A 17550-nucleotide genomic window follows, 5' to 3' on the forward strand; every position below is an offset into this window, starting at 1 on the left:
TATTAATTGTTTTATTATTTTATTGTTTTATTATTTGTTTTATTATTTGTTTTATTATTTGTTTTATTATTGTTTTATTAATTATTTTATTATTTGTTTTATTAATTGTTTTATTATTGTTTTATTATTTGTTTTATTATTGTTTTATTATTTGTTTTATTATTTGTTTTATTATTGTTTTATTATTTTATTAATTATTTTATTATTTGTTTTATTATTTGTTTTATTATTTTTTATTATTTGTTTTATTAATTATTTTATTGTTTTATTATTTGTTTTATTAACTGTAAGTTATGACACTATCTGTACGTTCGCACTGTAGAAGCGCTTCCTGTAATTTCTAATAATTAATTTTTTGTTTGTTTGTTTTTTTTAATGAATATTTATTAATTAGTGTAAATGTTGTTTTTGTGTTTTATTATTTATTTCTGTTTGCTCCAGAAACAGTAGCCTGTATAATAATAATAATAACAATGTATCTGAAAACAATAAAAACATTTAAAAACTATTATTGATCAGGATGAGATTTATTGATCGGGATGAGATTTATTGATCAGGATGAGATTTATTGATCAGGATGAGATTTATTGATTAAGATGAGATTTATTGATCAGGATGAGATTTATTGATCAGGATGAAATGTATTGATTAGGATGAGATTTATTGATCAGGATGAAATGTATTGATTAGGATGAGATTTATTGATCAGGATGAAATGTATTGATCAGGATGAGATTTATTGATTAAGTTATAGAATAAAGTTTTTGGTGAAGTTTAATCTCATCAGAATGTCGCTGTTATATCTGTAAATATCTGTTTATTAGAAAATAAAGTTGTTGTTGTTTTGTAAACAAACAAACGAGCTGAACGCGTCACTTCCGGGTCGCTGTCAGACGCTCGCGGAGGTCCGTTGAGAATCAAAATGGCGGCGGCTCTTCCGGAAGCGCAGTTTCCCGCCGGCGGTTCGGACTCGATCTAAACCCGAACCCGGACCGGAGACCCGGGTCCACTCAGACCCGGGTCCACTCAGACCCGCTGACCTCGGTCCCGGGCCGCTGGTCGCCGGTTGACGCCGCTTTATTCCCGCCACTGGCTGACGGAGCTGCGCGCGCTCCCGGTACCCCGCTGCAGACCTCCTCAATCGATCCCCGAGAACCGGATCGGTTGTTTCTATAGTCAGAGTCTGTGATTGATTATTATCAATATGTAATCAATAATTTAACATTTTAAAGCTCCAACATCAGTTTAAAGTAGTTAAAGGTCGTTTATATATAATCAGTGTAAGAGTCTGTGATTGATTATTATCAATATGTAATCAATAATTTAACATTAACATCAGTCTGTGTCATCAGATCAATCAGATTAATTCCCTCCAGCATTGATCACATCCTGATTAAATATATATTTTATTATTATTTAGAATTAAACCTTCAACCTGTGTTTACAGGTGAAGAAGAAAGTTAATTAATTAATTAAATTATCCGTTAAAACAAATAAATGTTAATAATTTGATTTAATGGAAGAAAACTGAGTAAATTTACAGATTAAAGAAAACATGTTTGTTGTTATATTTGTTTATAAATAATCATAATCATAATTATATAGAAAGTACAGTCATTATTAGAAACCTCCTGGTTTAACAACAATAAAAAAACAACATATAAACAACAAAACATATATAATATGAAATAGAAAATAAAAAGAGACAGTATCTATTTAAATAAAATGCTGCTTTAAAACTAATATATCTATAACAATATAATGTAAAACTATATTTTATGTAAAAAAATATCAAATTAAATAAAGTTATTTTCCATATTTTCAATTAATATTTATGTATTTTTCTCAGTATTTGACTATTTAAATATATTTTATATGTGAATACATCTTTTAAAGGCTACTGTGTTATGTGTTGTTTAGTTGTTTAATTCTGCTTTAAAACTAATATATCAGTAATAATATGATGTAAAACTTTAATACTATTTTATATTTTTCACTACACAGTGGAAATAAGTAACTTTTATAACTTTTTTTTAGTTATTCTCGATATTTTTGATGAATATTTGATTATTTCTCTCTTTATTTTTATATATTTCTCATATTAAATGAATAAAACCTCATTTATTTAACCTTTAAGCTCATTATAAAGTGTTATAAACTGTTTTTGATGCTGTTTGTTGAATTAAACCGGAGGGCTGCTCTGAGCGCGTCCTGGCTCTCTAGTTTGTCCCTGTGAGCTCTCCGTACTTTCACATGACTCCCGCTGCGTGTGACTGCCCCGCATTCCTCCGCAGACTCTCTCCCCGCAGCAGAGAGCCGAGCACCGCACACACACGCCGACCTGCGGGGGTTGTTTCTGTCCGTTCCCCGGTGACCGAGCGCTTCCTCCGGTGCTTCCTCCGGGACTTCCTGTCGGTGATGGCCGAGCTGCAGCCGTCGGACTCCGGACGGTAAGACCCGCAGAGTCCCGCTGAGTCCCGCAGAGTCCCGGTCCTCTCTCAGTCCGCCTCCTTCAGGGTCCAGATCCGGACTCCTGCTGGATCCGGACCCTGAAATAAAACCTCTGTTTGTTTGTTAAACCCTGCAGCTGAAATGATGCCAAACATTGTTGTTGTTGTTGTTGTTGTTGTTGTTGTTGTTTTTAAAGCAAACAAATTAACATTAACAGCGTGCTGCCTTCAGGGTCCGTTCAGCAACATCAACTTTAATAGAAGAATAAACGTTTAAAACATTTAAAACCTGAATAAAAACAACCAGCAGAAGATTTCAGCTCATTAACGGTTGAACACGAACTAGTTAAAGATTATAATCCTTCATTTATTCACAGTTCGGACATAAAATATCAGAAATTAACAACATGTGAGTTACAATATGTGAGTTTGCTCAGTTTAAGAGACATTACAGACATAAATATACATTAAAACTATCAGTTTGATCCATTGTACGATCAATAAAGTGTCCTGCACTTTGTTCTAATTACAATTAAAAGAGAATTAATGTAAAAACTAATGAAAAACCAACTTCTGAACACTTAAAAGCCTTAAAAAAAGACTTTATTTCCAGTTTAAACGTAAAATATCATCAGAAATTAACAACCTGTTACATAAAATACTCTGTTTATTGTTGTTTATTGTTGTTTATTGTTGTTTTCTTACTTTTTATTCTATATTTTAATGTTCCCAAGGTGCCGTTTGTGTTCCTGGGACATAAATATACATTAAAACTTTCTGTTTAAGACATTATATTAGCAATATTATCTATTTCTTTTATTATTGTCTGACTCTTATCGGACATATTAGTTAAAATACACATTTTAGTCCCAACTGCAGCCTCCAGTGGAGTCCGCCATGTTCCTACGGTAGCCCAGAACAGACAAAAAACCAAACATTGGCTCTAAATAAGGACGTTTAGAGGTTAAAGTGACGCTGGCCCTTTAAAACAACAGAAACTAATCTGTTTATGTAATTAAATAAAACATCAATACTTTAATGAGAGAGAATAAAAGTAATAAATAAAAAGACAACAGCAGATAAAAGCAGGAAGTGATCTGGAAAATTATCTGTTTACACCTTAAATGTTGTTGTTATTGTCTTTATTGATCAATCTGTCGATCAGTTTCTCTTCTGATTGATCAAAACGTTAAAAATATATTCATAAACCACGAAATATTCACTTTTCAGCAGCTGAAATCAAATAATTTGGATGTTTTCTGTCTTAAACAATTAATCAATGAATCTGTCGATCAGTTTATTGATTAATTGATTAGTCGTTTGGTTCATAAAATGCTGAAAAACCCAAAAATATTTAGTTTTTTGTCTCAAAAGACGAAAGAAACTAGAAAATATTCACATTTCAGGAGCTGAAATCAGAGAATCTGGATGTTTTTTCTTTAAAAAATGACTCAAAAAACGATTGATCGATTATCAGATAATTAATTGATCTCTTAATGACATTTTCTGTGTGTTTTATTTTGAAGGTGTACGTATTTCTTCCTGTACGATGGGTCGAAGGTCAAAGGCGAGGGCGACCCCACGAGGGAGGGAATCTGCTACTTCTACCCTGAAGAGGTTTGTACTGTCTGATATTGATCCCTGATAACTGATATTGATCACCCAGTGTTCACTATGTGTGTGTGTGTCAGACCCCGTTGGACCGACAGGAGCTGCTCTGCGGTCAGCTCGCCGGCGTCGGACGCTGCGTCTCCGAGCTGTCCCTCTCTCCCGTCCGCGTCCTGCAGCTGCGACGCAACAAGTTCGCCATCCGCATGAAAGACGACTTCTTCTGGGTGAGTCCAACGTGTTTCTGAGTGTATTGATCGTCGACTATCAATCAGTTTATTGACGACACCCGATTATGTTCTACAGATACTGATCAATGAACCCAAACAGGGAACTCAACTCTCCAGATTTTGATCCATTTTCAGCAGATTGGAGAGATTTTATGATTTTTTTAAGGAACTTTTTATACAATTATCTGTATATTTATTATTATTATTGTTATTATTTATTTTATTATTTATTTTAACAATCATAAATACTTAATAAGCCGTTGTTCTAATACAGATTGTGTTGTTTAAATATTAAATAACACAATATAAAAGTTATTTTAACTGAACTAACAGTTTATATCAAAACATTTTAACTTTCACAAAGTATTTATTTCACAATATAAATAAAACATTAAGTCAGTATCACTTAAATTTGTTAAAACCACTTCATCAAAAATGTTTTTTGACTTAAAATTTGTTAGTTTTACTTAAAACCTGCAATTTCAAATATATTTTTTAGTTAAATTAAATTCTAAACTGTAACACATGTTTATATACAGTATAAGTTGTGAGGCTTTGTGACCCCCCTGTGAGGCTCTGGCGACCCCTCGCGGGGGTCCCGACCCTCGCGTTGAACCACTGTTTTAAGGTGTGTGTGTGTTTGTTGTCGCAGGCTCTCGGCTGCTCGATGGACGTCCCGATCGTCAGCGTCTGCGAACTCCTCGATCAGCTGATCGACCTTTTTACTTTCTACAACGGCTCCATCAGACAAAGTTACCAGGTACCTCATTTACATAATACACTGTAAAACATAAAGTCATGTAAAATACACTGTAAATAAAACATTAGAACTTTATGTTTTAAGTCAAACTCAAACTTTTAAGTTGAAATTAACTTAAGTTTTGCCAATTTATAATCTTTTGTTGAGATAATTTACTTTTCTTCTTTGAGTTTTAAATAATAATAAAAAAATATTTTTCATTAATTGAAGGGTTGGAAATATTAAATTATAAACTGTTTTTCACTTTAATGACTAAACAAGTTTTTCTAAAGAAGATTCTTATTAGACTATTTAAAAGTTTAATAGTTTGACTTAAAATTATGAGTTTTCTCAATTTATTTTACAGTGTAATCTTCAGATTAGATGTTTTAAGAAACTTAAATGAGTTATAATAAGATAAAATATACCTTTTATTAAACCCCCGTAGGAGAAGTTACACACAGCAGCATTGGGGAATATAAAAAACAATTAACAATGTCTTAAATATTTTAAGTTTTAGATAAATAAATAAAGTTTAATGTATAAAATGTGTTGGATTAATGAAGCTAACTAGGCTGTGTAAAGTTTTCATTCTTTTAAATGTGTTTTTTTGGGGGACAAATTTTTATTGATCGTAGTGTAACGACTACAAAACAAAACCGATATGGAACCAATACAGATTGTCCTTCATATTCTTCAAGTATGGACGTAAAACAGGTTAAATTTTATCCTTAAAGGCCGTAAAAAAGTCTTAAAATGAACCTGCTGAAAGCCTGAGCTAAAGCTGTTGCACCATAAATGTGTTGTTTTCACCACTGTTTTGTTTGCTGTCGTAGACGAACACTAGAAGAACAAAAGTCACAAAAAAACCAGCAGATAATTCACTTGATTTTCCTCCTTTTTATCATTTTTATGTGCAGCTCAACAGTCAGGAAGCGCTGGCCGCTCGCTGGGCTCAGTACCTCTCACACCTTCAGTCCGGATCCTCGGAGCTCCATCACATCTTCAGCTGCCTGCGAACCATCGACTCCACCAACGTACGTAACGCCGACACCCAGAGTCACATCTGTACCGCCAAAGTTCAGCTTTTATTATCGGATATCTGAGTTAAAGCGAGTTTTATGATGTTGGGCCATCAAACATCAATGATAACCTCATTATAATAACCTGAACCACGATGAAGATACAGGAAGAGATGAGACGTTGGGACTAATCTCTTCTCAGAAATACAATAAATGATTGTTTGTCCAGCCTCTGGTAATTTAATACAAACAAATAAATAAACCAAATAAACAGACAGAAATCATATAGAAGGAAAAACAGTGAAATTAAATAAAGAAATAACATAATAAGGAAAAAAAGGAGCAATTAGTTTAGTTATCTATTTAGTTATTTTAGTTAAAATAAGATTTATGCAAAAATGAAAAGTTCAGGAAAGAAACAAAACAAAAACAACTTCTGTCTTTTTTAATAACAATATAAACAGAACTTATGTAAGAAGACAGAATTAATGATTTTATTAAACAAGAAAGATCCAAACACAGCGTCGCTATAAATGTCCTTTATTGTTCTGAGTCATTTTCTATAAACCTATAAACATTCAGCTTCTGTTATTCTTTTAAATCTAAAAAACTCAAACACGTCTGCAGACCAAACTCCATTTAAAAATCTTCCATTTTAATAACTAACATGTTCCCCTGTAGTTCTGATGTTATCTGTATGTCGGCTCTATAACGCCGCTGTCAGACAGGATGTGACTGTGTCGCAATCTGCTGTTGTGAAACTCATCAAACACACAAATTTCTGCGTATTAATTAAAGCTAGAGACGTTAATATGTGTGTGCACGCTGGCAAACAACCAGCAGCTTTAAAGGGGAATACAAGCTGCTACCGTTGGTCACATTACATATTACAAACATTATATTCCAACATCCTTTAAATGTCTTTGAGCTGATGTTGTATGGCCTTTTATAAACTGTATTTATCAGGTTTTGTTTGGTCCTTCAGGTCGATCCACTCCTGCTGCTGAAGGCCGCCCTCATTCTTCAGGCCTGCCAGCGCTGCCCTCTGGTGTTAGCCGGCTGCATCCTCTTCAGAGGAAGGTCAGCTCACATTTCCCACCCCTCAGGACATAATAATATATATTTATTTAATATAATGTAAATAAAAAGACTTTAAAATGTGGTTTTTATCCTCTGCAGAGTTGTGAGCACACAGATGTTTCCAGAGCTCACGATGAAGGTGATGGTTCATGAGAGTGAAACTTACACAAAGGTAAGACGACATAGATTAACCCAACGACAGAAACAAGATATTTAAGGACTGTAATTAACATTTTTCACCATTTTATGGAGCAAAAAAACAGATTAAAACTGTAGAAATCTTAAGAGTGAAGTGATTTTAAAAGCCTTTAATATCTCACAGCTGTTTGCTCACAGTAACTATAAATAGCTTTCATTTGTCACTACATCCAGGCCTCAGCTGCCAAAAAAAAACACATAAAACACAACATTTTAATCACATTTACGCTTCAAAAATCATTATCTTGGTGTTTATTTGTGATTTTCTCGCAGTTGTAACTTTTAGTCGCAGGAACCGAGTGCGATGCCAACGACACTATGTCATTTAATTCTGTTTTTAGGCTCCGAGGTCCAACGGACAGAGTAGCTCCAGCCCGTCTGGAGGTGCCGTCAGCTCCACCACCGTGTTCCTGACCCTGTCCGAACTTCAGTACCTGCAGTCCGCCCCCGTCGACAAAGACTTCAGGTAGCTTCATTTGTTTCCAGACGGTTTAATTTACACAGTATTTCCTGTTAAAAACTCCTTAAATCACCTCGGTATCGCAATTTTTTAGCATAAATGATTAAACATGGGAACAATATAACTGAGGATGAGATCTTAAAGGGTTAAATTAAACTGTTCTCTTCCCTCCAGCTCCCATTCGACTCCACACAAAGACACAGTTCCTCCGAGAAAGACCCGCCTGTCGAGAACCTTATCTGACATGGCCTCCACTGAGTCGGAGCCGTCCGATCCGGGTTCCCCTCCGTCCCCCCAGAAGGTCTCCTTCAGTCCCGACTCCACGTTCAGTCCGGTTCCGTCGCAGTCGCTGGAGCCTCCTTTCTCAAACGGGAAACACTCCCACGAAGCTGAGGAGGAGGCGCTGGAGGAGTCGTATTATCACAGCTTTCACAGCAACGGAGGAGGAGGAGGAGGAGGAGGAGGAGACACCTCAGTGTTTGAGGAAGACTCCCCTCTGAACGGAGGAAGAGGAGACGCGGCTTGTGGGACGGTGTTTGACTTCAGAGAGTCTCGGTCCGGTAACGAGGAGTCGCGTGACGATGAGGTTCAGGAGGAGGCCTGCAGAGGAGGAGGTGTTTGTGGGAGCACTGGAGATCCTCTTCCTCCCTCTCCTCCTCCTCTTCCTCGCTCTGGTGCTTTGGGCGACCCGGAGGAGAGTCCGCTGGTCCCCATGACGCTGTACATGCACCGGGTCAAAGGCCTGGTTCTGGCTCTGCTGGTGGAGCTGCACTTCCTGAGCGACACGGCGGCGACGGAGGAAGTGGTGAGAAAATATCAATTTAAAATGTTAAAAAACAGGAAATGCAGATGAAACATTTTCAGCGGCTTGGTTTAAACCTTTAAATTTGTCCAGAATGTTTATTTCTCGATGTTAATCACATTGGTTTGGTGTTTCAATCAATCAATCAATCACATTTTTATGTGAAAACTGACAAACCAATGTAAGAAACATAAACAAATACTTTCCTGTCCGGGTTCAGGATGGGAATCTAGAATTGGTTCCAAATTGTCCGATCCACTAAAATCGAATGCCTCCAAGGTTAATCAATGTTTTTCTGACAAAACAATGACGTCACTGGTGGAGGAAGAAATGATCAATAACGCCACTTATGAATGATTTAAACATCCGACATTCATCTGAATAGAATTCAGAAGTTTTTGAACTGAACCTTAATTTGTTTACCCTACTATAACATGCTGCTGTAAAAAAGTTCTATTGATTAGGTCGACTGTAAAGTTTGGCCAATATTTAAAGGGCCAGTGTGAAACATTTGTGAAGATCTATTGTCAGAAATATAACATTTATAGGTATGTTTTCATTAGTGTAATGTAATCATGATGAAACGTACCGCTGTACTTTCTCCCTCGTGCTGAGAAAGGGTGAAACGAGTGGGTTGCAATCAGCAGCATCACCACTAGAGGCCACTAAAACCTACACACTGATCCTCTAATCACATTTATCAATAAAGCATTGAATATAAATATTTAAAAGTGGCATTATAAATCAATAAATTGTTTTATGTTGTTTGTTTGCATTTAACTTAATTTTAAAATGTCACCACAACATATTAAATTAAATTTAGTCTAAAAGTAAGAAAATATTAAGCACATTTTAATTAATAACGTTAAACATTGTCCAAAAAAACTCATCAATCATTGTGATTTTATAACTTTAGAACGTTTCTATGAACTAAAAACTACTCTGCAATCTGCAACTTCACCACTAGATGTCACTAATCCAAACTCTGGTCCTTTAAAATTAATTATTTTAAATGGCAATATGTATTTAAAATGGTTATTTTAGTCACAGTTGTAATTCCAGTGTATTTTAAATGTTTAATTGAGGCCATATATTCACCCATACACAGACGATGCCCGACTGTACATTAGAGAACTAACGTCTCTTTGTGAGGCTAATAAAAGTTCTGTGTCCAGTATCACAGCAGCCTGGCGTCACTCAATGGACTGGAAGCCCATCTGAGGACCATCTCTCCGGGGCCTCCGGGACCTCCAGGACCCTACTTCTTCTCCCATTTCGACTGCATCCAGAGCACCCTGACAAGTGAGGCTCCCACAATGCTCTCTGATTTCAGCGAGTTTAAGCTCTCCTGCTCCGACCACATCTCTATCTGGGTGTTTGCATGAGCTAATGGCTAATTAGTAAAAAAGGGCTGTGATCAGCATTCCTTTGTGCAGCGTGTCCAGGTTTAATGTGCCGCTGTGGGTCTCCTCTCATTGTGTGTCTCTGCAGCCAACCTGTCTGGTGGACCAGGGGGAGCCCCGGAGCGTCCTTTTGTCAGAGCCACATCACTTCTTCACTCGCATTTCTGTAACACTGAAACTCTGCAGGAGGCTATTATCAGGTCAGTGTGGCAGCGACGTGGAGGTGGTGGTTGGAGGTCAGTGGTTGGGGGGGGGTTCTCATGGCCTTTTAATGCAAGCAGGAGTCGGGGGTGGTTGGAGGGGGGGATCTGTCATTTTCCTTTACTTGCAGAGAGCAGAGGTTCCCAACCTTTTTCCTCTCAGTTTATATTCAATATTAACAGCAGAGAACAATAACTGCATTAACCCAGAGATTATTTGAGCAGATTATTTCCTGTGAATGTTGATCAGAGATGAGTTTTCTGGATATTTTTATACAATTCTTTGTCTGTATTACTTCAAACGGACTTAAAAGGTTTATTTTTTGACAAATTCTGTGTTTTATTCTCCCTGACTTTGTTCTGTTAGCTCTTCGGTTGCTACAGGATATAGAGATATCCGCCTACTGTGTGTATGTCTAAAGTTTTCTTACACCCCTTAAAATCAAGAAGGCCTCGCGACCCCCTGTTAAGCTTTGGCAAGCCCTAGTGGGGGTCCCGATCACTGGTATTGATCACACACCCCCCCAAACATCTGACCTTTACCAGAGAGGAAAACTACTGTTTTATGTCTTTATTATTGCTCTTTTCTGTTGCAGGTCTTTGTTCTACCTCTTCACGGCCTCGTCCTGCATTAGAATACAAAGAGTTGATAGAACAATGAGAAGAAAACACTGAATTTGTCAAAATAAAAGAAGCCTTTTAAGTCTGTTTGATTGTTTAAATGATAAAATATACATAATACAGACAGAGGATTGTATAAAAGGTTCCTAAAACTATCAAGAAAACTTATCTCTGATCAATATTCACAGGAAATAATCTGCAGTTATTGTGTCCACTGTTTGTTGTTCTCTGCTGTTATTATTGAACATAATATGAAATATACATTAAATATAGTCAGTTTTCTCACTGATAGTAAGGGAAACAGTTGGGAACCACTGAGCGGAGAGAATAATGAGAAGAAAACACTGAATTTATCAAAAAAAAGAAGCTTATTAAATCTGTTTGATTGTTGAAAATAATAAAAATACAGAATACAAAGAGAATTGTATAAAAAGTTCCTTAAACAGGAAATAATCGGCTTCAAATTCACCCAAATTTCTTGTTTTACTGATTTCTTTGTACAGTTTGTGAATATAATATAAGATATAATAATGACTTAATAAACACGTGGGACGTTTCCTCTGCAGGAGCGCCGGCGCTGCCGTGTACGGGACCCGCAGCGTGGCTCAGGAGACGTTCTTCCAGCAGCACGGGGCGTCGCTGAGGAACTCGGGCATCCCGAACCACCAGGACAGCGCCTTCTCGCTGCCCAGCAAGGCCCGACACAGACTACTGAAACACGGGGTCAACCTGCTCTGACCCGGGGCGGCGGCGGTGACGGTGGCGGCAGGACGTCCGCTCTATTTGTTGAACTGTCCTGTGAGTAAAACCAACAGAGGAAATGTGATTTAAAGCTCCTGTTCATGTTTTTTTTTATTATTATTTGTATGAAATTATTCACAATGAAGTTTTATTTTCACGCTTGTTTGAGCACAATTTACCTTTTTGTATCAACAGTTCAACCAAATTAAGCTCCAGTTTCACTTCGCAGATGTTGTTTCCGTTCATCCCAAACTGTAATAACTCCTCTTTACTTGTATTTATTAATTTAATTTAGTCTAAAACAGGATAAAAGTCTTTAAAAAGTGTTTTTTGTACAGAATCTTTGCTGCAAAACTGTTGGTTTGTTACACAAATTTCTAAAATAATCTAAAATAGTTTTTATAAAAATATCTATTTCAAATCAAGTTTTTGACAGTAAAAAAAAAAAGTGTTATTTAACTATTTGGCTCTAAAAACTGCTGTTTGTTTTTCCTTTAAAGTGTCATTTGTTCAGGGGGCGGAGCTACAAGGGGGGGCGGGGGCCAATAAATGACACATTACATTAGATTAACTTTAATAATAATATGTTAAAGGTGGAAACGCAAAACTTACTGAGGAAAATAAAAATGTAAATGTTTGATTTCACCTATTTATCAGCTGTTAATTGGTATACAAAGTAAATTTCTTTTTTTAAATTCACAGAAATAAGATTAAAGCTCCAGAGTGAAATATTAAGGAGGATTTATTGTCAGAAATATAATATTATTAAGTGTGTTTTCATTAGTGTACAATCACCTGAAAATAAGAATAAATTGTGTTTTCGTTACCTTATAATGAGATGTTTTTATCTACAGAGGGAGCTCTTCTAGTGGAGTCCGCCAGGATTTAGTGACATCTAGTGGTGACGTTGCAGATTACAACCAACTGAATTTGTGTAAAGTGTGTCGGTGAATCTACGGTGGCCATGAAGCCATCCTATCTGGAGCCAGTGTCTGGTTCCTCTGTAGATAAAAAACAGCTCAATATAAGTAAAAAAAACACAATTTATTCTTATTTTAAGATGATTAAACACTAATAAAAACATACTTATTAATATTATATTTCTGACTGTAGATCCTCCTCAATGTTTCACACTGGAGCTTTAAAATACAATTTACTTATTGAATAAAGTGTTTTTGTTTTTTTTTTGGGACAGTGTTTAACCTTATTAATGAAAATGTGCTGAATTCTTTAAATGTTTTCTTACTTTTAAGTCCAGTATTAATTCCAGTCTTAAATCAGGGAAACATGTTGTTATGGTCACATTTTATACTGAAGTTCAAAGTATTTTATAAAAAATGTCAAATAAAACAATGTATTGATTTCTAATGACGCCTTTAAATATTTGTTTCAGTGCTTTAATAATGTTTGTGGGGGCAAATATTGATTTTTATATATAAAATATGTCTGTAGCTCCGCCCCTGCCTGATGCCTGTCTGTCTGACTGTCTGTCTGTCTGATTATTAGTGGAAATTAAATGAATACATGATCCTCTCAGTTGACTCTTGTGTGAGCTACTTTTGTAAAAGCTTGTTTTAAAACCACAGGGGCAACACGACCTTATTAGGGCCATCAGGGGCCCCTGTATCTGCCCCCCCCCCCCCTCAGGATTAATACCTCCAAAACTCACCTGGAGGACGTGCGCGAGGCTGTTTGGGGTTTAAAAAAAATGATTCATGTTGAGAGCCGCAGCTGCTGGAAGTCAGATGGTGCTTGATGATCGGAATATGGAGTCATTAGAGTCATTAGCTGAGGAGCTGAATGTGAAAGGACCCGGGTCGGGGCTCCTCGGGGCTCCTCGGGGCGCCTCATTATGCACGCACATTGAAAGAAAGCCGCGGGGGGGTAAATGGGTGGTTAAGGGCAGTGAACAAAAAGAGGGGCAGGGTCTGCGAGGAGGGTCAGGATTCAAATTCTAAGTGGGGAAGATGTTCCCATTGTCAGTGGGGGGGTTATAAAGGAGGCGGAGGAGAGCCGGGACCACAACACATCCAAACACCAGGACCTAAAGAGGGATCACCATGGCCTCCTCGCGCTGCACTCGGATTGCTCTGCTTCTTCTCGCGCTCATGACACGTGGAGTATCTGCTCGCGCCGTGGACTTTGGGTCCAAACCCGGAGAGGAGGCCTCCGGAGCGGATTTACGCACGGACGCGCTCCGGCGGTGGAGGATCGGCGGCGGCGGCGCGGAGACGCACCGGGAGCCGTGCGCGGAGCTGGCTGCGCCCTGGCAGGAAAACGCACGGGATACCGGGGATGATACCGGGGATGATACCGGGGATGATACCGGGACCCTGCTGCAGCTGCATGTCCGGCCCTTCAGCCCCAGGGGCCTCCCAGGGTCCGGTGTTCCCGGGAAAGTCGCTTTTCAGCTTCGTCCGGCGGGTTTACCGGTGCTGTCAGGAGGGAATCAGCTGCAGGAGCGTAAAGGGAATACAGGGTCGGCTGAGAGGAGGTGAGAGACAAAAACATGGACTTTATCCACTGCTTTATTCTCTATAGGTTATATTTGTTCAGTTTATATTAAAATAAAACTCGTATTACACATTAAAGGACAGAAACTGTTGAACTGCAGACCTCAAACACTAAGAGAGAGGATTTATTTATATTTAATACCAAACTTAAAGTGTTCAGGAGCAAAAGAATAAAAACTATAAAATCAGAAATAAACTGAAAATAGAAATTAATCCAGATTAAAAACTAATTAAAGTGAGTTAAAAGTGTTTTCTAAAGTGCAGGGTGGGAAGTTTTAGGGAAAATGAATTATTATGTGTGTTATTATAAAATAATATAATTAATATTAATATTGATTATTTCTGTCATCTCTCTGATCTCCTGCCATCTTCATCACATCAGCTCCACAAAGCTCCTGAAGCCAACTAACGAATGCTAACTCACAAAAACTGACACAATATTAAATCCAATGTATTGATTAAAGATTTTAAAGACTAATCAATGAAAGTAAGAACATTTAGTTTCTGCAGTATTGTCAGTGTTTTTAAAGACATCTTCTCACAGACATGAAACTGAAGCTATTTGATTCTTTAGAAAAGTTCATTTAAATCCTCCGTTTAGTTCAGACACTTAAAGCCTGATGGGGATGAAGTTAAAGGACAGTTATGTAAAATTTAAAGCCGTTAAAAACAGACTTTTTCAATGTGCAACGTCTCATTTAGCCGATCCGGGGTCGATGTGAAAGCTTCCCGTCACAACAATATTGTCGACTTATAATTCGAATGCAGGATATAACGCCTCAAACAAACGTCTATATAAAGAATTTACACAAATTCAGTTTATTTGGGTTTTTCCAGCTTCTTCTTTCTCTTTATTTCCTATCCTTCATGTGCAGGTCCTGAGTTAGCAAGCTTTAACTCAAAGAATCAAAACATTTAAGTAAAAGTAAATAAAGTTTATATGTTGAAAATAAAAACATCCTCGATTGAGTAGATTTTTCTAGTAAAGTTAAATTAAACTGACTTAATTTTGTGATTTTTATTTGTGAAACATAATATAAATAGTAATAAATACATAATGAGGAATATTAATTTAATTAACAAAACTAAGTCAGTGTCACTTAAAAATACCAGTTAAAGCAACTTAATCAGGATTAATTCACTTTAATTTAAACAATAACTTAACATCTCTGATTATTTGTGTTTTATTTTGTTTTCACAGTACAAATAAAAACCACACATTTAAGTCCACGTCACTTAAAATTAGTAGTAAAAGCCTCTTAAGGATGTTTTCAATGTGCACAACTGAGTTCAAGGGAAGACGTATTTCTGTAGTCCAACCTGGAAATTAGCATCGCCCAGATTACGAGATAATCTCCACAAATTAACTCCGCTTTATGAGTTTTGTTTTTAAAGAGAAAAGGCTTAAAACCTCACAGATCGGTTATTTACCGATAGATTTTATGTCTCTAGAACAAAACTTTAAAATCTCTTCAGCTTGTTTTTTTACCACAGAACTAAAAACCCAATGCTAACTCCAATCAACAATCAAATGCAAACTCATGTCCGTGTTTTAGGCCTCTTTCTTGCAGCACTTTGTTTATTTTTGTTGTTTTAAAAAGTAAAAGTGAGTATTCTGATTTAAAGTTGAGTTTAGCAGCTTGTTGCTGGCCTCCAGGGGCCCCAGAAAGCTTCCCACCCTCCCCCTTTATGGGCGTCCCTGCATAATCCGTAGCAGTGAAAGCTGATTGGAGGACATTAATGGCTTCATTAACGCAGCTGTAAAGATGTTATCTGCATACAAATGAGTCTTAGTCGTCCCCTGCGAGAACCGTCGAGGCGTCCTGCTGACGGATTAACGAGGTATTAGGAGTGACAACATCACCTCTGTGGTTGATCTCTGACACTCTCCTCCTCTTCCTCCTCCTCCTCCTCCTCCTCCTCAGACACAGACGTGGAGTTTCTCCTCACCCGGGAGATTTCATCGTTGACGCTCCTGCGAGCCGAGCTCCACCTCCAGCTCTCCAACCCGCAGCATCTGGACGTCCATCCTGTTCTCTCATCCATGGCGAAGCGCGGCCTTCCTACGAGGTAAATAACAAAACTAACTCCCGCCTAAAAGCGACAGTGTGGGAGTGATGAACTCTGGGAGGTTTTTAACCCCTCTGTCTCTCGCCTCCTCCTCCAGGTACAGTTTGTGGTCGCGGGGCAACACGGTGGAGCTGAGGGTGGATCTGCTCTTCCTCCTCCAGAGCCTGCAGGAGGCGGCGGGTGGCGCCGACGGGGGTCCCGGCTTGGTGAACATGCGGCGGGTGGTGTTTTCCTCTCTGCAGGACACCGACGGCGCCGGCGCGCTCCCCGCCCTGGATCTGGGCTTGGTCCTGGGCTGCAGCCGGGATGGATCCGGGGTGTCCTGTGGAGCCGGCGGCGTTCACCTCTCACACACGCCGTTCATGGCGCTGTTCTACCAATAAGACTAAATACACTCAGTTTAATCCGTCTGAAAGCTCAGAAAAGAAAACATGCACTTTAATGTCAAATCTATTAATTTATAAATATATATATATATGTGTAAATAGTGAATATGATATACTGTAAGTTTATGGAGGCTATTAAAGCTCAATCTGAGTGTGTGGTCGTTTTCTGTGAACGGACGAGGTTCGGTCAGCTGTGATCTGACCTTTAGATGTTCTGACCTCTCGGATATGTGCTCCTGTTTAAAGGAGTTCTCACAGTTGGTGGGAAAAAGGTGGAAACAACAACACCTGGACAAGCAGAGAGGAAAGCCTGTACATGTGCTGTGACCCTGCTGAGAGCAGCTGAGACTGAAACTGTGGAGGCAGAATCTAAATGTTTGATTTAGAGTATTTATAAAGGCGTTAACGGGGAGTTAAAGTCACAAACATCAGCTTAAAGCTCCTGTGTGTAACAATTAAGAGGATCTAAATGTAATAAAATATTCATAGGTATGTTTTTATTAGTGTTGAATCACCTGAATATGAGAATTATTGTGTTTTTGTTGCCTTAGAGTGTTTTTATCTACAAAGGCAGCGAGTCCTCTTCTGGTGGAGTCCGCCATGTTTCTACGGTAGCCCAGAACAGACAAATATAATATAAAATTCAAATACAGATGCGAGCAGTATTCAGTTAGTTGCAGTTTGCAACTTCACCACTAGACAGTCAGTAAATCTTACATACTGGTCCTTTAAACAATTAAAGGGACAGTCACATATTAAGTTAACTAACTAACTATATATATGTGAAATATTAGATTTATTGGATCATATTATTGAAATAAAAGTTGTTTTGAGTTTAATGGAACCCTATTAGAATACTTTATAAAATGTCTGAGGTCTGAATAATGTAAATACAGGACCAATAAAGTTTGTTTTGAATCTATATTGTTGTTCTGGAGGGATTTTCAAAATAAAATCACCCCCTAGGATGTAAATAAAAACCTGCTGTAGCCTCAGTTTGACCGATTTGACCCCTTTCAGTGGATTT

General features: G+C 37.7%; 2 protein-coding genes across 3 annotated transcripts; both read left to right on the top strand.

Moving 5' to 3' along the window:
• The first annotated feature begins 905 nt into the window (after positions 1 to 905).
• Positions 906 to 13090, top strand: hps4 (HPS4 biogenesis of lysosomal organelles complex 3 subunit 2). Of its 2 annotated transcripts, XM_051423132.1 has the most exons (13): positions 906 to 1117; positions 2295 to 2450; positions 3977 to 4067; positions 4142 to 4285; positions 4941 to 5048; positions 5948 to 6064; positions 7035 to 7129; positions 7229 to 7301; positions 7669 to 7793; positions 7962 to 8592; positions 9765 to 9891; positions 10081 to 10192; positions 11380 to 13090. In XM_051423132.1, exons 2-13 carry the CDS (start codon positions 2419 to 2421, stop codon positions 11549 to 11551), a joined length of 1827 nt encoding a protein of 608 aa, XP_051279092.1. In that variant the 5' UTR covers positions 906 to 1117; positions 2295 to 2418; the 3' UTR covers positions 11552 to 13090. The 2 variants fall into 2 exon arrangements, with proteins under 2 accessions (XP_051279092.1, XP_051279091.1); XM_051423131.1 differs by lacking the exon at positions 906 to 1117 and having other exon boundaries at positions 1852 to 2450.
• Positions 13091 to 13603: 513 nt separating this feature from the next.
• On the top strand, positions 13604 to 17494 carry si:ch211-170d8.2 (uncharacterized protein LOC571755 homolog). The gene is made up of 3 exons (XM_051423156.1): positions 13604 to 14048; positions 15993 to 16137; positions 16235 to 17494. The coding sequence occupies exons 1-3, from the start codon at positions 13850 to 13852 to the stop codon at positions 16518 to 16520; spliced, it is 630 nt and encodes a 209-aa protein (XP_051279116.1). The 5' UTR covers positions 13604 to 13849; the 3' UTR covers positions 16521 to 17494.
• The last annotated feature ends 56 nt before the right edge of the window (positions 17495 to 17550 follow it).

The sequence above is a fragment of the Dicentrarchus labrax genome, unplaced genomic scaffold (assembly GCF_905237075.1).
Source record: "Dicentrarchus labrax unplaced genomic scaffold, dlabrax2021, whole genome shotgun sequence".
NCBI classification, from domain to species: Eukaryota; Metazoa; Chordata; class Actinopteri; family Moronidae; genus Dicentrarchus; species Dicentrarchus labrax.